Source organism: Anthonomus grandis, chromosome 12 (assembly GCF_022605725.1).
Source record: "Anthonomus grandis grandis chromosome 12, icAntGran1.3, whole genome shotgun sequence".
In the NCBI taxonomy this organism is placed as follows: Eukaryota; Metazoa; Arthropoda; class Insecta; order Coleoptera; family Curculionidae; genus Anthonomus; species Anthonomus grandis.
The window spans coordinates 15,578,721-15,600,668 of record NC_065557.1 but is presented as its reverse complement, the minus strand read 5'-3'; the positions used below and the strand labels follow the sequence as shown (position 1 = coordinate 15,600,668).

General features: G+C 29.7%; 2 protein-coding genes across 5 annotated transcripts; one reads left to right on the top strand and one right to left on the bottom strand.

Moving 5' to 3' along the window:
- Positions 1-663: 663 nt before the first annotated feature.
- LOC126743332 (uncharacterized) lies at positions 664-2,498 on the top strand. The gene is made up of 2 exons (XM_050450369.1): positions 664-723; positions 2,241-2,498. Exons 1-2 carry the CDS (start codon positions 664-666, stop codon positions 2,496-2,498), a joined length of 318 nt encoding a protein of 105 aa, XP_050306326.1.
- Positions 2,499-4,366: 1,868 nt separating this feature from the next.
- On the bottom strand, positions 4,367-21,934 carry LOC126743375 (baculoviral IAP repeat-containing protein 7). 4 transcript variants are annotated; one of them, XM_050450429.1, is made up of 3 exons: positions 21,773-21,934; positions 21,572-21,715; positions 4,367-6,063 (listed from the first exon to the last, which is right to left on the bottom strand). In XM_050450429.1, exons 1-3 carry the CDS (start codon positions 21,783-21,785, stop codon positions 4,994-4,996), a joined length of 1,227 nt encoding a protein of 408 aa, XP_050306386.1. In that variant the 5' UTR covers positions 21,786-21,934; the 3' UTR covers positions 4,367-4,993. The 4 variants fall into 4 exon arrangements, with proteins under 4 accessions (XP_050306386.1, XP_050306387.1, XP_050306389.1 ...); XM_050450430.1 differs by lacking the exons at positions 21,572-21,715; positions 21,773-21,934 and adding an exon at positions 18,200-18,420; XM_050450432.1 differs by lacking the exons at positions 21,572-21,715; positions 21,773-21,934 and adding an exon at positions 17,819-18,036.
- Between the last annotated feature and the right edge of the window lie 14 nt (positions 21,935-21,948).

The window sequence follows — 21,948 nt, the reverse complement described above, 5'->3', positions numbered from 1 at the left end:
TATTTAATTGAAAAACGTGAAGGAAAACACGGATAGAAGTTGGTTAATTCGAACTTTATTCTGTATTTTTCGTCCGTTGTGCTATTTGATTTCTATTGTTATTTTTGAATTTTAACCAAATTTTTTTACTAATTGTTATTTTGTACCATTCTTTTTAGAATGTCGGGTTTGGGTTCGACCCCGGGTTCCACATAATTTAAATGTGACTACTGCGTCTTTTTAATTAATAGCCAGTGCCCAAATTATTTGGAATACCAAGGTTCCTAGTATCTATGGAGGAGAACCACGGTTTTACTTTCAAGCTTTGCGCCAACAAGGAAACTATTTTAACTTTAGCTTTTAACTTTAATGGCCTCTATGGGATCCGAGAACTCCTTTAGACAAATCAAGACATAAAAATAGGTTGAAGTAATTGTGGGAGGTCAAAACAGTAAATAACAAAACTCGAAAATATAACGTCATTTTACGAATACGCTTGTCTCGGGAGGATGGGATAAAAGTAGCGGATAGGCTTGACAGCCTCACGTATCAGTAATTACGTACCAATGTGGATTTAGTGAGTGTCCACTGAAGATTCTGTCTAATGTAAATGTCCGGGAAATATTCTTCTTAGTTCCAACTGACATAATCAAATTAAAATAATTAAAAAAAAAAAGCTTCAGTATGTGTATCAGGATATTCCGGAAATTAGGTGATTCTGCTTTGAATTCTTTGGTTAATGTGGTAAATGCTTCTTTTTTGAATCGGCGTACTATTAGACTTGATGAACAGCAAAACAGTATTAATATTCAGCAAATATAAGTAGTCGAATAGTAGCTCGCATACTTCGTTCTTGTCCAAAAATGTATCTCACTTACTAATCAGAACCTAAGTCAAGCAAATATCGGAAGAGCAGTTGGAATAAGTGATAGATCTGTGCAACGAATTTTAAAAAAGAACCATTTTCATCCATACCACATCCATGAACATCAAGCACTTTTTGATAGGGATATACAAAACCGACTTGAATTTTGTACTTGAAGCAGAAATAAATTACAAAACGATCCCATGTTTTTTTAACTATATTCTATTTACAGATGAGCCAACATTTCATAGAGATTAAAAATCGGAAAAACCCCATTTCATGGGGCAGATCGACTACCACCATAGGTGGTCCTGAAATGTGTGGGGTGGAATTATTGGAAGCACTATTATCGGTCCTTATTTATTTAATGGTCATCTTAATGGAGAAATGTACCTTCAATTGTTACTTGCAAGTGTTCCATTAATTACTAGAAACCGAATTTGGTTTCAACAAGACGGAGCTCCTGCAAATTTTGCTCGGAATGTCACTAAATATTTTAATGTGAACTTTGAAGGAAAATGGATTGGAAGGAATGGATCTATTATAATTCACCAGCCAGATCGTCTGACTTAACAAAATTAGACTTTTTCGTATGGGTTTTCAGAAGTTGTTTATAGAAATCCACCTACAACGACACTAGACATGGAGCAGAGAATACACGAGATGTGTTTGCTCAATTAACTCTATTTTAATATATTGATTTATATTTGAACAAAACAGAGGACATATTGAACACTTGATGCAATAATAATAAAATAATTAATATTTTTAATATGCTTGTTTAATTATTATCGTGAATATTTTAAAAACGACTTAAGATAGATAATATGTTTACATAATAAAAAAAATTCATTTATTCATTCTTCATTAAATGCATAAAAAATATACGGGGTGTTCCGTATGAAAAAAGCGAGATATGAAGCTTTGAAATTCGTAAAATTTGAATGATAATACTACGAACACCCTGTATATGACAGAAAGAAACCATTTAAGTCATAGTAAATTTCCATTCTTCTAAAATTCGAATTTAACCTAATACTGACATTAAATTAACATTTGTGATATCAATATAAAATTATTAAATGATATACCTAGTGAGTTTTTAATTTTTTTGTAAAAAAGATTATTACAGTCAAACGACGCATAAGAAAGTAGCCATATTTAGCGCATATACAGCATAAAATGTGTTTTTAGCCACATTTTTAATTTTTGTCTAAAAACAAACACATTTCCAAAAGTGCTTAAATATGCTTTGGTTACTCCAATCCTCAAATCAGGAGATAATTCTTTGGTTGACAACTACAGACCAATTAGCGTTCTTAATTCTCTCACAAAAATGTTTGAAAACATTTTATACCAAGATATTTTGAGCTCTTTCATGAATAAATTCTCTTAGCAACAACATGGATTTCTACCAGATGCCTCAACTGTCACCAACCTCAGCACTTTGACTGAGGCAGCTGCCAATGCAGTAGATAGCCAAGAGCAGCTAGATGTTGTCTTGACAGATTGTGCAAAGGCTTTTGATCGGGTTGACCATGGGCTGTTGGTGAATAAGTTGGGTAAATTTGGTTTCTCGCTGAAAGCATGTAGGTTTATGGTATCTTATCTTACCGGAAGGCCTCAGCAAGTTAAAGTTGGTAAAAAATTGTGAAAAATATATATAGTAACATCTGAGGTGCCTCAGGGCAGTAACCTTGGGCCTCTCTTATTTCTAATTTTTCTGAACGATTTGCCAAACTGTATAAAGCATGCTAGATGTCTCGTGTTTGATGATGATTTTAAATTATTTATGCACATAACATCTCTTATTGATTGTCTTGAGCTGCAAATTGATTTGAACTTGGTGGCCCAGTGGTTCAGAGAAAATAAAATGTCATTAAACATAGATAAATGTCAAATTCTAACCTTCACAAGAAAAATGCAATTTATAAATTTTGATTACAAAATTGATAATTTATCGTTAACTAGGAAAAGTAAATTTAGGGATCTTGGAGTCTGTTTTCAAACAAATCTCAAATTTAAGCAACACTATGAAACTATTGTAAACAAAGCATATAAGCTTCTTGGTTTAAGATACCTGTACTTAAGAACACATAATGCATATCCTTATATGATCTCCTATGATAGTATGCTAATTGAATTTAAAATGGTACGATTGAGTGTTAGGCGTAATATGAATGATGTCTTATTTATTTACTACATAACTAACAACTTAAAATATAAGAACTGTTCTTTAATTAATCATCTATCATTTGCTGTTCCTAAAATCAATTTGAGAATAAGAAATAACAATCTTTTCCAGTGTTCAACCTCAAGTTGTTCGCCATTTAATAGAATGATGCAAGAATGTAATAGTTATATACAAAAATATGATATAGATCTCTTTAATATTAGTATTCGCCAAATTAAGACTGATTTTGTATCCTTATCTGATTAATCATTTACTTGTTAATCTGTTCTTTTTGTTTTTGATTGTAAGTAGGTGTATTTTATTAAATGTTATTAGTTTTAGTGTAGGTTTAGTTTCATCATTATTATTGGTTTTCCTTTTTCTTTCTGCAAGCCAGTAAGCACTCCCCCATATAATTACATTTCAAATGTGTTTGTAAGAGTATAAATAAATAAATAAATAAATAAATAGGTCCCAAAAATTAAATAAAAAGAATGGCACTCCATTTAAAAAAAATGCCGAATATATTGCCAAACTTTTTTGAAGCACCCTGTATATTTTAATATGTTTATCAGACATGCGCTGTCCTATCCCAAAAAAATTTAAGAGGTCAGAAAATGTAAACCTTTTTTTTTTAGGCTTTATGGAAGACCGATGCGCTGTTGCAGGACGCTGTATAATAAATTTATTTGGTTTTGCTTGATTACTCATCAAATATTTTCCAGAGGTTGTTTAAAAAAAATATTTAAAAAAAGTGACTATTTGTTTATCTAAATTTAGCAGCTGACAACCTCGCCGGGCCGTCATATTGCGGCAGAGCTTACTAGTACTATTACTCACGTCTATAGAGCCTAAGTATAATCAGTAGGCTCTCTAGTAGCTTACGTGGGAACTACAAGATATTTTTTTTAAGAAAACTGAATTTAAAATAGCACGAAAAGTGTTTTATTTGGATTTATATATACCGCTCAGATCATTTTTTTTCATAATTTACCTCGATGAACTAGTATAAGAAATTTTCTTTTGGTTAGGTGTCAACGCCTATTAATGGCGCCTGTAATCCTAGTATCATTTCATGACCTTACTATTTACGACCGCTCTGTCATCTATTGCTTTAAGTAGGGACTATAGGATATATTTTCTAAAGAAAACTGTACAATTTTAACTGACGAACGGTTTTGGCGGTAAAATTGATTTTTTGAATATCAGTTATTGATGCCTTTAGTTATTTAAGAGTTCTCTCTTGCAAGTCTTAAAATAATAATTTACTGTACTCTTAATTAATATTTAGGCTCTTTGTTCTTAAGATATATAAGCTGAAAAAAAAGAAGGATAAAAAAAAACAACCATTTTGTATAAATAATATTTTTATAATTATTATATAGTACAACATTCTCCATTCAAAACATAACACACTCTCCTGAATCACACAAGTTAATTTTTGAACTGTACAATATATAATCAAAGCTAACAGTGTGTTCAATGTTCAATATTATTATAATTATTAATATTATTATAGTCTGTTAAGGATATGGATTGTTTGCAGTCGTGAAAACTAAAGTAAGTGAAGTTCTTATAAGCATCTCGGAGCTATACTAATACAACATTAAAGCGTATAGTGACAACTTATAACTAAAAGGAGTTTGTACTAAGTCCGAGTCTAGAAGTCAAATGTATAAAAATATAGATCTCTTTAATACTAAAAGTAAATTCTACGATTTTCGCCAACTCAAAATTTATTACAATAATATTTTGAAGACATTAAACTGTGACTAGAGTCCAAATTTTTCTCATGTTGAAGGTTCTATAGTACAAAATGTTTAACTGTTGTTCCGACTGCTCTAAAATAGTACAAATGATAAATCCAAAAAAAAATGCATGAATATCACACGAGAATCAAAGTAGAATATTTGTACTGTTTTAGAACTGCAAGTTACAGCAACTATAATAATTGTCCATAAATTAGAAATCTAAGTCTACGATAGGAACGCTCGGACCATACCTTCCAAAGGTTTTCGGCAAATCGCACAAGTTTTAAGTGCGGCAGAACAGTCTACGCACGCAACAATATGTCCGCAAGGCAAAAACACAATGCCCACATCATTTTTAAAACAGATTTTACACAAAGTTTTCTCGCTTTTGGACTCTTCTTCTTCACCACTTTCAGTTTCTTTTAACGTTAAAGGTTCAGGAAGAGTTTCTTTGGTTTCAGGAGTCAGATTAGCTGACCGCGCCTTGGGATCTCTCTTTTCCTTAACCGCGCTAATGTATTGTGGGCCCTTCTTTAGGAACAAATAGGAGCACTTTGGAAACCACAACGCGTGCTCTTCCCAAGGACTATCGTTAGCTTCCCAGTCTTTCAAACCGCCACCACAGTGGAAGCAAATTGTTTGGTCTCCAACACCAATATAGAAAAAGCCAGCATCCGCAAGGTCTTTCGGAGTTTGTTTTAAGGATTTTGGCCAGTCGCTGAACGTTTCTAATCTACTTTCCAAGATCGCTTTATCTGGATGCGCAGGACTCTTACTCTTGCTGATGCCGAGTCTCTCTAGTTGTATCTCGTCTTCAGGCACAGAATTTGGAAAAACTTCGACACCGTACAGTCCGCAAGTGTCCGTATTTCGTCTAGAAGGTGAATCGGGTTCAACTGAAGTCATAACAAAAGGACAGCGAGGGCTCCAAGTCCTGTGGTCTTGCATGGGATTATCACCAGCAACCCACTGATAACCTTCTATGAAACAAAACGGGCACTGGACCAAGTCATTGCAGTTTTTATAAAAGAATCCTGCTTTCGCTAATACTTCTTTAGATACGTCTTTATTCGGCCAGTTTGCATAGGATTTTAATCGGTCCTCATAATTTTTCAAATTTAACGATTCAAGGTCAATGGCGGTAAAAGCGCGGGTTGTCTTATTGCCGTTATCTGTCTCGGTCAGGTAATGTTGCTTACTGCTTCCTACTGTGGAACTGTTAAATATTTTTTGGAGACTGTGCAAAACTTGTCCACTCATATTTTTAGGTTTGGTGTTGTCTCTGGGAGAAGAACCTGTAACAAAAAGAAAAATACTTTTAGAATTTTTTTTTACAGACATAAACTAAACTATTATGTCACTGGTTTTTGAAAGCTTATGGCTAAGAGAATGTTCCATATAGTAAACTAAGTATGATCTAATAAAAAAATGGCAAGGCAAAAGGCCAATAGAAGATGATTCCTTAGAGAATGTCCCATTACACTGCATGAGGAATCATGTAAAATAAAGATTTTTTATTTATTTTTTCTTTATGAATTTATCAAAGTATGTATTCTTCTAACATAGTCTAAAAATCAAATGATTTAAGTCGTTGAAATCAATTGATTTTTTCTATTTAAATTATGATTAAATCAATTTTCTTGCATTTTTTTTGGAAATTATGTTCTAAAGAAATGAAAAGATTTATGAACAATAGGGAGGTTTCCATTTAATTAGATATTAACAGATATATTTTTGTCATATAAATGTCATAATTAAATGATATTATTCAATTTACAAGATATTATTAGAAAAGTTAAAATTAAATGATTTTTTGCTTTAAGAATTTGCCAAAAAATTCATAGTATTCTTTTAACTCAAATAAAATATTCAAAAATAAAATTAGAACTCAAACGATTTAAAGTCATGACTGAAATGAATTTGATTTTTTTCTATTTAAGTCAAGATTTAAATAAACTTTTTTGAATTTTTTCTTGGGTAAATTTATGTTCTAAACAAGTGAAGAGATTTATGAACAATTTATGAACAAGGGAGGTTTTAATTCAATTAGATATTAACAAATTAGAAAATAATATGCATTTGCCTATCTCCAGCTAGAGATCACCAGATTTTTTATAGGTGTCTAATAGTACCTGATACTTTTGTCTCATTTGCATAGGTATTCTTGAATTTGGTCTTTACTCTGGTTCATATTGCATAGCCTTGCTAGAAAAGTTTATTATATTTTACTTTAATTTATTATTTTTATATTTATATGTAAAGATGCAAGATTTAAATTTCTTAATATTTAGGTAAAAATATTCTTTTGCTTTTTTCTTAATTTTTAAAATTTTTTAAATGCTTCAGTTACTTTACTTTGGACCTAAATAAACTTTAAATTAATATTCATAATGCTTAGAGGATGAGAGAAACAATTATTTACACTATTCCTAGTACTCTGTGAATGACTTATGCTTCTTTTAGCTATGTTGGTAAACAAAAAGAGCCCACCCTGTATAAAAAAGAGGATCCACATTATCCCATATGTAGGTGTGTCACATTCTATTATTTTTAAATATAAGTAAATAGATTTAGAAGAAGTAGATACAATTTTTCAGTTCAATATATGATTTTGCCTGTAAAATAATTAATTGTGGCATCTTATATTTTAAAATATTATAAAGACACTTTACTTTATGATATTTATAAGTTTTACCATTTTGTTTAGTCTGTAACAGTTCTTGGAAAAGTTGTTGATAAATATACAATATATGTAACCCAATATCTTAACATCAGAATGGCCGTAAATGAGTACATAAGTACTCTAGGATAAAAACAGATTGTTGGGCACCAACAAAGGTGCCTGAGAAGAGGGAGGGTCTTTAGTTAGGTTTGGACTAGAGAGTGGTTTGTTTGCAGATTGTTTTGTACTTTTTAAGTTTTAGTAAATGGTTAAATATTTAATACATGTTTTATTAACCGAAATATTAACGTATATGTTGTCCCTATTTAAGATTTTGTTCTAGTATAATTCCAAATATTTATTCTTTTCTTACTTCATCGAAAATTATTTAATTGAAAGGTGGTCTATGAAAGCAGATAACACTTCTTGACCTGACAAACGAATTTTGAGAAGAGTGTTAAGGTACACTTTAAAAAAGAATTTTTGTACTTTGAGGTACTCTATTGATAACACAGAAGGGTCACTATAGGTATTCTTCAATTTAAGGATTTGTTCCCTCCTGTGAAAGTAACTTCTCAAAAGGCTCAACACCACATTTCTAATGCCATAATAGTTTCTAGCAGGTTTTTATAGAGTATGGTGTCAAATGTCTTTGCCACTAAAATTTTTTGTGATTTCTAGAGTGTGTTTGTAGGCTAACTACTAAAATTATAGAAAAACCTTAATACTTTGTGTTTTTACATCAAAACAAAAAAAACAGGATTAAAAATAAAACAAAACCTTAAATTAAATGGAATCATAATATTAGGAATTTTATTTAAATTACCTACATATGGAAGAGACACATTATTTTTCCCTGAAAATTTATCTGGCAACTATGTTGTATTGAGCACAAAGGCGGATCCACTGGGGGGAACTGGGGGAGACTTCCTTCCCCAAAAGTTCTTGCAATAGGTGCAAATAATGGTTAAAAGCTGAACCATTTACATACCTATATTATTTTCTCATGGTACTACTACTTCAAGTAACAGTTGTGCGTCGTTATATTTTGAATTCTTTTTTTTTTGGGCCAAATCAAAACCCGGCTCAGAACTACAATGCTGCAAAAAAGATTGAATGGATTGGCTGGCTCTTCTAAATATCAATTATGATGTTGAGGTAACGTCAGAAAAAGTGATGGAAAGATTTACAAAAATTGGCAGACATCACTTCAATTTTAATGTATAATATTGCTTGTTAATATGGATAAAATAAAACATTATTTTCCAATGACACATTATTACCAATAAATACATTTCATTGCTTGAGCCTCCCCCTTAAAATTTTACCCTGGATCCGCCCCTGATTGAGCATAGCATGCTTTCAACTTTCTGATGTTTCTGGACAGCTGATTTAACATTTTGTTTTTTTTTACTGTTTCCAATAAAATGTTCCTTATTTTTTATCCATTTTAAGATAAAATATTATTTGGGTATGATGTATGGAGAAAGCTTAACATTTCGGTGAAGGGCGTGGGCACCAATACAGATACTGTTCATTAAATTAAACTCAATCCAAATACAATTTAACTGGATAAACGTAACCATATTGTTATATCCGCCGACGAAATAATGTAAACGGTTCCAATTTCCAAGTTAGTACCAGGCCGAGCCGGTACAGTCGTACCGAGAACGTTGTAAGTTAGAAAAGGACGGAGATACCGTAAGGAATTCAAAGACCATTCACGAGTTCTCACATTCCAAAGTCCCGGGTCCCCCGTGACCCCTCGCGGGCCCCACAACTACCAGCCCTACCACATTCCACGGAGATCACATCAATGACCGAGCGAACGGAAACAGAAAAAAAATGCGCCCGAGAATGAGTAGGAGAGAGAAAGATGGAGAATTACGGACCCACAGCGAGAAGGCCCTCCAGACACTTCTGGGAAAAGCCGGCTTGGCCGTACCTCGTTTTTACCTACCACAGACTGGAATTTATTCAAACACATTTCAAGCCCAAACTGGATATACATTATACTTTAAAAATTCATTTAATTATATTAACAAATTACCAGACTACAAAAGAAAACAAGGCTAAAAACATATGGTTATTGCCACACAGTCGGCCCACTTTTACTTCGATTTTTAGGGCCATATGTTGGAATTAGATGAAATTTATCGGTGTATCGTATAGTACTGACCTTAAATTAGTCCTAAATAGTGATTTTTGCACTAAAAACACATGCCAAACGGGAAATTTTTGTAAATTTTGTCGACGTACAACGTACACAACCACACTACACAAACAGAGAGCGGAGAAGGACTACAACAACAGCGCCAGCAGTCTACTGCCAGCCAGTCAAGTATGCGGCCTCGCTGTTGCCAAGTCTCAAAGGAAGGGCCGCAAACTCGTTTGGACTCGCGAGTTCGTCAGGGTGGAGATAACAAAAATTGAGAAATTTAAAAAATATGTAAAAAGTGAGAAAAAAAATGTAAACTGAAGAAAAGCATTCATTTCTTTCGGAACAAACTTATTAGTACCTAATTTAAAAAAAAAATTAATTCTTCTCAGTTTTTCCAAGAAAAAAAATTGACTTCTGTTTAAAATGAACAAAGAACTAATTAATCTTAAAGTTATTTTTTAGAAAATTTAAGCTAACGGTAGGCTATAATCAAATGGTATTTTTTTCGAAAAAAAAAACGTTATAATGAATGCAATTTAGAAATTATTTAATTAAAATAACACTCTAAGTCTCTCGAAATGTAAATTTTTTAATGAAATCAATAATTTAAAATCTCAATAAATCACATTTGTATGGCCGCCTAAAAACAGTAAACGTCAAAATAATCATTTCTGATTGATGTTAAATACTAATAAAAATCAAGACAGCTCCCTGATAAGTAACATTATTATAGATGAAATATTTCTTATAAGCTCAGTTTGTAAGCTTGCTAAATTTTTTTCGTTGGTTATAGGTCAAAAAAGACTACTTCAGACGATCGATTTATACAGGGTGTTTCATAATTAATGGGACAAACTTGGAGTGGAAGGATTGTAGAGGGCCTTAAAATAAGCAAGTTTGCCCAATAAACCCCTATCCGAAAATCATTAGATTTTGAGATATTTTTTTCATGTATGAAAACATTAACAATGGCAAAAATTCACTTTCTGGTACGAAATTCGACATTAAAAACACGTAATTTTTTTCCTTATAATAAATACCCTAAATATTATCAAACGGGTGAAACTAAAAATTTAAATTTTAGCGAGAAATAAATTTTGAGCAATGATGATTTTATTTTTTTAAGCGAACACGGTAAGTCGTAGAAAACAAAGCCAAGAGACAAAATTTACTCTAAATTAAATGAAAATTTGAAAAGTATTTTTTATTTGAAGAAAAAACAATGGCGTACCATTTTTTTTAAAGAGTTCACTTCTAGCCCGCATGGGCGTCACTGGCAAAATAATAAATAGAAAATATCTACAGAGATGTCAAATTTATCATAAAAATAAGATTTTTTCTTAAAATTTTATCACCCTGTATCTCAAAACCTAATCATTTTTGGATAGGGAGTCGCAAACTTGCTTATTTTGAGGGCTCTATAACCCCTCCAACTTTGTCCCACTAATTATAAAACACCCTGTATGTTTTGTCTGAAGTTTCGATCTCTATGAGATCATCCTCAGGACTCTTAAAGATACACAAAATACACAAATAAAAATCATACAATCTGGCATAGGTACAAAGGTCAAGTTTTTGCACAGAGTAAAACTAATATGCTCAATCAAAAGCAGGTTTTATTCAGTCTAATTTTAAGTATTTTGCATAAAATTTATTCTTTTGAAGAATTGATTATTAAGTTGTAAAACACAACTACAATTCATGAATCAAAAAAAAATGCATTTAACACCATTCCTAAACTTTTCAATTCTTTCAAAAACCAAAAGGTTACAAAATAATATGAGAAACAGATTTACAAGACTGCATATACACTTACATATCTCGTAGATCGTCTTCGTTAATAATAATAATTATAAAACCATAAGAAATACAAAGATTTATAGGATTATCGTGGTAGAGTTTTTCAATTTTTTAACCATCTACCTTGGAAGATAAATTTGGACAATAGCTGCGAGACAATCGTCTTTCAAGCGGCTAATGTTCTTATCAATTCTTTATAGAAGCAAAAAAAGGAAAACCTGATAAGCTGTATGCTGTTATAAATTGTAAGGATAATATACTTGGGGACTCACATCGTGTCGGATCTTATGCTTTGGTGTAATTATGCATGTACAAGATGTTCTTAGTTTTTCTGTTTTGTTTTTTATGTTGCTTGTGTGTTTTTGAATTTCAATGGTTTCATTTAATAGTCTCTTTTTATAACTTTGCTGTCTAGATAGAATTTCTGCTTTTTTTCAAAATCAAATGAATGTTGAAACATGTTAAAGTACTCAGCAAGAGCTGTTTTAGAATGACTGTTAATAAGTACATGAGGTTTCGTACTTCTTGTATGTTCTAGTATGACGTTTATGTTGTACTTCTTTATAGTTCCGAAATTCTAGCTTTTAAATAACTTGACATTGTACTGATGGAAACACATTCACAACATCTAATTTTATAAATTGCACTTTCTATTCTAGTGCACTTCTGGTCCTTTGTGTCTATTTTTAATTTTGAAAAGAACCATTTAGCAGTATTTATTAAATTCTCTTGCAATCTTTTCAGAGAGAGATAGGGTATTTTAAAGAAATAGGGTATTTTTTTCAACTGCTTTGATTTGTTTTTGAGCTGTTTGCTAGTTTTAAAGAATATTTTATTAACTAAATAATGACTAACCACAAACTGATAAATAATAACTTGTTTAACATTAATCAAACAGCTTACAAACAAATCAAAATAGTTGAAAAAAATCTTTAAAATACCTTATGTAAATGTAAAATCTCTCTGAGGGAAAAGAACTTAATGAGGATAACATAAACATTGCTTTTAAGAATGAAAATACTACCAAATGATTTTTTTCAAAATTAAAAAACCTGAAGAAGATCACAAGAAAGAACAAAATGTGTGAAATAAAAATATAAAAATACATTGATTTAAATAGGAACATATAAAATAAAATAATTACGGAAGAGAAGCAGAATGTACACATAAAATTAAAAAACAATAATTTTTTTCGCATTTTTTTTCAATTAGATTTATTGCTATTTTAAAATAAATTAAATAAAATATTTATAAATTTTTTTTACGAATAAATTATCACGTAATCATAATATCAAATATTAAAATTTTATATTTACTTTATTTTTAGGTTTTTATTTTATATATTTCGCTTTATTATATACCCCTAAATGAAATTAGTATGCTATTGTTGTTATTATTTATTTTTTAAATCATTGAATATATTATTTGCTTTTGTTTGGTAATTTGAAAAGTAAGGATAACTATCATCTTTTGGCAATGTAAATTTAGGAACCATTTGGTTAAAACAGCACTTATAACATCATATTGATGACTTTGGAACCAATTAATTTATAACATTTATGAGTATTTGCATATTCGAACATGTGACTTCAGGCAGCTTACCACTTGTCACATAATCATACTGATATCATACTTAAAGCTCAATGTAATTGATTGTTGATAATAATTTAGTTTTATTTGGCCTTCTTTAAATACATTTTATACTGCTTGGAAGATAAAACTTGATACTATGTCTAAAGTACAATATCTACTTAATAATAAAATAATATTTTATTGTTTATATATTATTTTTATGCTTTCTATAAAAAATATTTATAATTTTTGTCAGGTTATAGAAAAAACTTTCAAAAAGGTTTTAGCACAATGTCTTAAAGTACAATATCTACTTTTAGGTTATTTTTTCTATATATTTTTTGAAAAATACAGTTGGACCAAAGTACGGTCATAAGCAATGAAATATTTAAGCTTTCATATCCATTAATTTTTCTATCATTACTTATAACATATTACAATAATTTTAGATTTTTAATTGTCGTTCATACTTCAGAAAGAAATTATACCTTACCTTCAGACATTGTCTTAACTATAAATACTACAAGAGTATAGTATCTCTAGGTAATATTTATATAAATGGTGATTTTTATCTTATCAAAATGTTATCCATTCATCGGGTTTATACGTGTTTAATAATGATTAGTTTATTATGCACTTGATAATAAGAATTACTTTCGGGATTACCAACATGAATGTCGACAGTCTTAGAAAATTTATTTTTAAATATTTTTGTAACTCATTTTTCTAAGAAGACCAAAAATTCGAAAGAATTATAACTATATATAGTAACTAAATAGCAGAATTATTTAAAAAAATTAAATAAAATTATTAATTTAAGGCAACAGAGGATCCTGTAAGTAAAATTATTAAGGGTTATTTACTTCCTTAGAGGTGGTTCAAACAATTTTAATGAAAATCAAACGAGGACTTGTCATATATTATATTGGAGTAATACCACTGGTAAAAGGAAAATTAAATATTATGGAAAATCGTTCGAGGTACGTAGAAAGGAATTAGAGAAGAAAAAAACATAATTTAAAGACAAAATGGCTAAAGCCAAAACGCTAATTAATAAATTTAAAAAGTATTGATAGTTATTTTTTATGAAACAGTACTTTTTGTTGTACTTGTCAAATGAATGTTTTTATATTTTTTTTTAACCATTTTTTAAATAAAAGTCATAATAATAATACATATACAATCTTTAACCCCGCCCGAGATATTCTACATCTACAAGTTCGTTGGGCGCCGATATTTTTATATCAAGGCTGTTCTGTTTTAACATTCCAGAGGCGTAGCCAACAGGCAATTAAGGGAACCAACTATTTTTTTAATCATGATTATTTTTAAATAAGAGGGAGAGGCCGACTCGAATAAATATTATTATATATATTTCTCGGAAAATATTAAAATATTTGTAACTCTATTAAGATAACCTATGAACGTTATTAAGAAACGCGCAAATCTTTGGTTAGTTGTAACTACAGTAACTACGTGTTTTTCCACTTACAAACCAACGCCTCTTATTACAATATAATGTAAACAAGATAAGGACACTCATTCATAACATGCCTTTAAAATGGGTTCTAAATATAGACTTTATTTGTGTTTGGTCATTCAGAATTTTTCACAAGGAATTTTTCAAAATGATGGTGGAAAAACCCTTTATGACATTATTTTTTTCCAGGGAATGTTTTTATATCAATAAAATTGTATATGATAAATTCTAAATATAAATTACCAAAAAAAAACCAAAATCCAATTCTGTTTTCCAGAACACCAACCCAAAAAATATATTTTATTTAAATTCAGAAATACCTACAACAGTTAATTATAATTTAAAAAATAATGGAAATATCCAACTATTTTATAACTAAATAGGAAAAGATTCTAATGCTTAATATTTATCAAATACAATAATTCTAGATGATAAGAAATATCTCATAAAACTTATTCCTACTGTCAGCAAGAAGAAACTACCAAAGTAAATGTCCTCTTAACTAAATGGAAGATAAATATTTTATTATAGGCACACCTTTCAAAACTTTTCTTTGGGGCAGTTTCTTTCACGTGGTTGAAGTTTTTCAAAATTTCTTTCAAGTCATTTCAAGCCATTGGCTAGTTAAATCCTCCCACCTATAGTACTACAAGTTAAGATAAGAGTTCATATTTGGTTTAGGCAACTGAAAGTAAGTCTTAATTTCTTCCAAGTAGTTAAAAGCATTTTGAATTTATTTTCTACAAAAAAGTAATTTTTAAATTTTTTTAAAAGTTGAAGGAAGCTAAAAGGGTGTAGCTTTAGGAAAAAATATTAAATGTTTCTGAAGTGCCTGAAAGAGAAAATATTTGGTCAATTTGAAATTGGGTTTGAAAACCAAATTTTAATCTCCAATGAAATTTTCCAATTATTTTCAATTTGTTCCAAGTAATTAAAGTCATTTTGTTCCTGGTAAGCACTCATGCTTATAAATAAAGCATGACTGAGGCTGATGATTCATTTTTCCAAGCAAGCCATACAAAAATAAATTCATTTATTTTTTTATAAACTGACTTGAAAAAAAAAGAAATAGCCAAGAACTATATTAAAGACCAAAATATCTGCATGACTATAACTTGAATTGCCTGGAAAAAATACTTGAATTGCCTTTAAAGAGATTATCTTAAGATGATAATTTATAAGAACTCAAGAAGAAAGTATTAAAGTTAAGACAATCTTGCATGGATTGCTAATTGCTTCAGTTGTTTTTGGTATTTCATTAAAAAATTAACCTCCGTCATTCAATCTGCTATCAGCAATTTTTCACATAATAATATTACACCATATTATCAAAAAATGCTTAGTAATTGTTGGCGTAATACATAATAACTATCCTAATAAATATACTGAAAATTTTCATCACACAGCCTGCCAAAGACTCAGAGATAATGGACATTTTTTGTAAAAAAATTAGTTAATTATAAAAAGTGAACACGTTTTTCGAACGCGACTTATATTCTCTTGATTTTTATACATTTGTGCCTTATACTACATCATAGAGAATGACTCGAAACTTGTTCATTTAAAGACTTGCTGACATTAAATTCTCACAAATTAAAAATATGTCAATAATGGTTTAGTTCTAGATAAGGCATTTTATGCTCCAATTGGTTTCAATTATAGACTAAAAGAATAACTTCTTTTTTTGAGTCCAAGTAAGTTTTCACATAGTAGGTATATAATATACTTATTAGCTTAAAGTATGACAAGCCTATGTATGGAATTACTAGTTTTGTCGCAATTTCAATTGACTTTCTCTTAACATACATATATATCTTATAGTGGAATAAATGGTTATGGCAAAATCTATCTTTTTTTAACAAATGGTGTCCATTCCTTAAAAGAAGATTCATAAGAGAATTATTATGTTTTTATGGGAGTTGTGAAATGAAATTTTGGAATTTTTTTTTTATATTTGGGTTTCCAATGAAATTTGAAAAGGATCTGATCTAATTACATATTTTCAACTCATAATTAGATCACAGAAATCTAATTATGAGTTGAAAATATGTAGTTATAGTTTATATAGTCAATATATTTTATTTGTAGTTTAAATTTGAAAATGTATTAAATATTTTTTTGGAAATTTTTAGATCAGAAGTAAATTATTTACGATATAAAGACACAGAAATTAATATTGGAGCAGATTTTTTGAGTTTGGGTTTCTAATGCAATTTGAAAAGGATTTTGAGTCTTAACATTTATATATTTTTTTGTTATTTGTTTTTTATTCATTAATTATTTAGAACTACTTATCATAAAAATGTTTTTGTTTTCATTTTAATCGAATTTTGAGTCCAGTTGAAGTTTTGTAGTTGGTTAATAATTATGTAACTTTTCACTTTTATTTTTTTTATTTTTTCCTAACTTCGAAAAATATTGAATATTATTTCAGGTTGGGCCTAAGCACTTAAGCAGCCTGTAGCTGGCCACCTTAATAAAGACTTTGAATTTGATGTTAAATCCTATTTTTTTTTTATTTACATATTCTGATTTAAGCATTGAAAAAAGAAATATTTGCCCAAATTAGAAGAAATTTGGGTGACAAGTGATAAACAATTAATGATTTAAATTAGTTTCAAAACTTCAAAATACAGATTGTTACAAATAGGAATGAAGACCTAGTGAATATTGAAACTGGAAAATTAATATTGGAACAGTTCTTGGAAACTGGAACAAGACTTGTGCATTTAAATAGTAATTCTATTGTAATTTATCTTAATTTTCTCTTTATATGCATGTGTTTTATGACCTGATGCAAAACATTTTTTTTCTTAATGTTGGATTCAATCTTGATTCAACCTTAAATTAGGTATGGTTTAGAATTAAATATTTTTCAAAACTATAAAAACAAGGGTTTTTATATGTCTAATTGGATTGAAAATATTTAAACAGTTTGTCATAGAAATGGATAATGTTCATGAAAATCTAATGGATTTTACGTTCTGATTTAAAAATTAAATTTGTTTTTATAAATTTTTTGAATATTTACGCATATCACGTATCGGTAGGTTCATAAATAGCAGTTACAATATGACTTGCCGATTTCTAATACTGATGATACTGAAAAAGTGTAATTAATAATTATTGCAATAATTTTCTGAATACCGATGGTAAGATAGATAATTTTACATTTAATTAGATGTTATAGGAAATGCAATCGCAGGCAGGTTTTTCTCAGTAGCTAATAATTACCATTATGTTAGCTCCTAAGAAACGTTAGGCTTTATAATTGCTCCTAGATGAAACCAACAAGGAAAATCCCGATGACGTAAAAAAAACAAATTAATTTGCTCAATTTATTGAGTGATCGAGAATGATTCAAAATTGACTTACTTGCATCATATTATAAATAGAAAAAAACCAGTCCTATAAATACAAGAAGGGCAAAAGGGTGGCAGGGCAACACTAAAACAGCTGCAATACTTAAACGTATTAAAAAACTACTAAAGTATTGATTTTTCTCGTGTACACTCGTAGCTCAGCGAACGGACAACCGTACACTATAAATAGCAAAAGAGAACCTAACTTATTCTAGCCGAAGTAGTTCTGCAATTAATAAACTCGTTTCTCTTAGATTTTCTTTATGAATGAACGGCTGGTGATTTGCAAATTATAATGTTATGCGTCAACAGTAAATGTTTTTCAATGTCGTTCGCTGCCTACGAGGGAAATCGATTAAAAATCTCGATGGCGCCATGAAAAGTTTCCACTTACGTTGCGCAAATGGTCCTGAAGATTCGGGTCGTAAAAAATACTCCACATTAGGCACTGGTAAACCACTGTGGGAATGTTTGGTTTTGTCTACACGGGAGTTGTTTTTTTTTTCTATGTAAACATAAACATACACCGATCATGTGTTGTTGAACGATCAAAATGAGCGTGAGAACCGTCTTCACTCAATTCGCGAGTTAAAGTCTGAATACTACACTGTAGGCGATGCCATATCGTGTATATGTGAATTGGGATACCTTGTCTCACTTCGCGTTATGAATATCCCTATTTTGTTTCTCTCTCTGACTGCGTCTCAGGCGCCGTCGGCGTCGGGGATTTCATACAAAATACGTACAGTGAGTTTTGGGTAGGGAGAAAGCCGGCCCAATTATTGTGGGGATCTTTTTTTTATTTTTGTTTGCTAGACCGAACACCGTATAGAATGGATTATTATTAGTTTTGTTGCAACTTGCAATTTCTGGATGTAAATCTGTAAAATAAGAACATTTTTTCAAAAAATCAGATGCCTTTCTTCAAGTCCCAATAGAACTGGAACTTTTTGGTGTTAACTAATAAAAAGGGTTTTCCTTCCTCAAAACACTTTATTCGTATCTCTACACGTGTTTCAGCAGCCATAATAATATCTTCAGAAGACATATGTATAAACATTGACCTCATCAGTCATTTATAGACCTAAATCTTGTTAAATGTAATATTTTACATAGGTGTGTACACTTTTTTAGAAATGTGGTAAAATATTAACGAAATATAGAACATAATACAAGTAAAAAGCAACCTAAATTTTTACAGGATTTGATACGAAAACATGTTTCAAGGACCATTATTTTATATCATTAAAGAAATGAGTATTTAGGGCAGCAGAATACGTTAAATGCGTTAACAATCTGATATCGGTATTTACAAAAAACCAAAATTATGTTGTTTGCTAAAAATGTACAAGCCCATCAGCAAGATGAGACCAATTGTATACACTGTAGCATCCCCAATGTAAACTAATTTAACAAAACTTTGCATGTCACAGAAGATTTTCAAATACAGTAATTCCTTTAGATGCATAACTATAATAATTTGTCTAATAATTGACATTATCTCAGAAATTCCCAAAAAGCAAATAATTCATTGGTGAAACAAAGTCAGTAGTCATATTTCCACTAAATATTAAGAGATTAGAAAACTAAAAAATTCTGAAAAGAAACTTATTCATTAGTGGAAAAAGTTTTACTTGAAAAACTACTTATAAACAGAAAATAAATTAACCAACAAATTCCACAAAACTTATTTCTAAAGATGTTTTTGACTTTTGGATAATTACGATGGATCATTTAAGATAGTTATGACTGAGAGGAAATACCCATGATAACAAATTTCGAGAAAAAATATGATAAGAAAAGTTAAAATTTTATTTTGTGTAATTAAATTTTTTTGAAGATTCTATTGCAATGAATTTTTCTATCTCTATCTTTATTATATTATATCTTAACATGTGTGTGGCATATCTCTTATAATTTATTGCAAAGTTCATTTCCTTATTGAGACTGGATTATTGATTGACATATTTATTATAGATTGATAAACCTAATTTATATTGAAATACATTTTAGTTCCAATCTTGGATATCTGCATTGTACATTTTACGTTTGAATAAATTTTTCATAGGAGGATGAATATTCCTCGGACGGCTACTATTATAATTGCTATGGGACATCAATAAAATGCAAATCGAATCTTTACAATTTCTTCTGTACGTAAAAATATGATCCAATCCAAAAATAACGTGAAAATCTTCATTTTACGTGACTGAATTAGTGGCACTAAATTGAAAAAATATTCTAGCATATCTTCCACAAAATCCAATTCTTTTAAATAATCATCTATATAATCATCACTCTATCATCTACAGAAGAATTTGGTGTTGAATTTACATTTTATGGGGTGTAATTTAAATTAATTTTTATTCTGGCATTAGAGTATGGTTTCTTGGCATGCACTTTGCTGGTAAAAAATATGTTAAACATCCTGTAAAAAATGTTATTATGCTCAGACAAAAAAAAACATACATACACTTAAAGCCAATAATGCCAGCAAAGTATGTACTATTGACCATGTTAAATGCAGATGGGATATTATATTGATCTATTTACATTAAATAGTTATTATTAAAAGTAAAAAATAAAGATTAAATCACAATTAATATATCAATCTTTAATCGAGCTCAACGTGTTTTGAAAGAAATTCTTTCAGAAAATTTTAAAATGTTATTACGTATTTACGACGCATTTGACTATGTATACACAATTTAAGAAAGAGATCATCGGCATCCAAGAGCAAGGGACTTGGGAAAGGGTATATAGAGTAAAGAGGAATATTTTTTTATTAAAAAAGCGCTTATTCCTTTTATGTATTAATGAGAAACCCAGGTTGAAATGAAAACCAGATTGAAAAAAAGCTTGTGGAAGTCTTAAAAGACTGAAATGTCGGTCTAAAACTAAACATATGAAACTAAATAACACCTGCTTAGATCAAATAAACAAAGTTTATCAATAAAAAAAGAAAAAGAATCAGTTATTGACACGTAAATCCAAACATAAATATGAAATAAAGATATTAGAAAATATGAATTACTTTTGTTCCATTATTAAGTTATGAAACGTCATCATTGTTTCTTGTCTTTATTATAAGGTTTTCCGTGAAACGATATAATTATTGTTTCTATTTGGGTGACGACGTGAATAAATTCGTTGAAAAGTGATAATATGTATTTAATATATTAAATGGAAATTTTAGTATTAATGCAAAAACTAGACAAAAACAGTGTTACATATCTGAAAAGAATATATTATCCTCGTAGGAGTTAAAAAATAGTATCTGCAGCCACTGGTAGTGCAGCAATATAATATACTTGACGAACTTGTGCCCTCAGTCATCATCAGCCAAAGATATAAGGTTATAAGTTTATAATTTTTTTTTTGTATGTGTGAATACAATAAGAATAACAATTATCAACATAAGACTCCATATTACATTTTGTATACATTTTATGTAATATATGTAGAGCATTATTATCACATGATTAATCATATGCCCTATGAAATTCAATAAAAGTAAATTTAGTTACATAAATTTAAGAATTTAATGCATTCGTTGATAAATTTGATGACAAATGTTGTTGACAATTAGTAAAAAAGATATTTATTACTTACATACATCTTACGTCTTTCATAATGATTTGTGTGAAAAATATTTTTTACCAAGAGAAACAGAAACTGCTGATAAAAACACTACTGATGAAGATCGTAGGACTGAATTCCTTGCATATTTTTGCTTGAAAACAAAAATTTGCTCAAATATGCTTACCTTGCTCCAAGTTTGTCTCCTGCGTTGATTGAGCTCGGAATTCTTCAGCAATTTGCTTAATTTTGTTAAGTCCCTTGGTTCCATAGTTTTTCTTTGATGCACCAGTGAAATGCGGGAAATCAGTAACTTCTTGTACAACTGAGACTTAAATATAAAAATTACTAATAATTTTCTAAAATTTAGTTACGTCAAGGTACTTACCACTTGGAGGCATTATTTATTTACAATATAAAAGAGGTATATTAAGATACTGGATACTCAATACACTTATTTTATATTATAAGTTGTCGTACACCACCCGCTAGGTAGTCACTGAGTCAATATACCATGTTCATGTCAAAATACTTAAAAGATTTCTATATCTAATCTCTGCAAAT

What these genes read in the sequence shown, in the direction of transcription:
- LOC126743375 (XM_050450429.1), bottom strand. An exon ending in GGAGACAAACTTGGAGCAAG is followed by an intron (nt 6,064 to 21,571) that starts GTAAGCATATTT and finishes TTTTTGTTACAG; the next exon opens with GTTCTTCTCCCAGAGACAAC.
- LOC126743332 (XM_050450369.1), top strand. Translation starts at nt 664, where the DNA reads ATGTGTATCAGGATATTCCGGAAATTAGGTGATTCTGCTTTGAATTCT. An exon ending in TGAATTCTTTGGTTAATGTG is followed by an intron (nt 724 to 2,240) that starts GTAAATGCTTCT and finishes AAATTCTCTTAG; the next exon opens with CAACAACATGGATTTCTACC.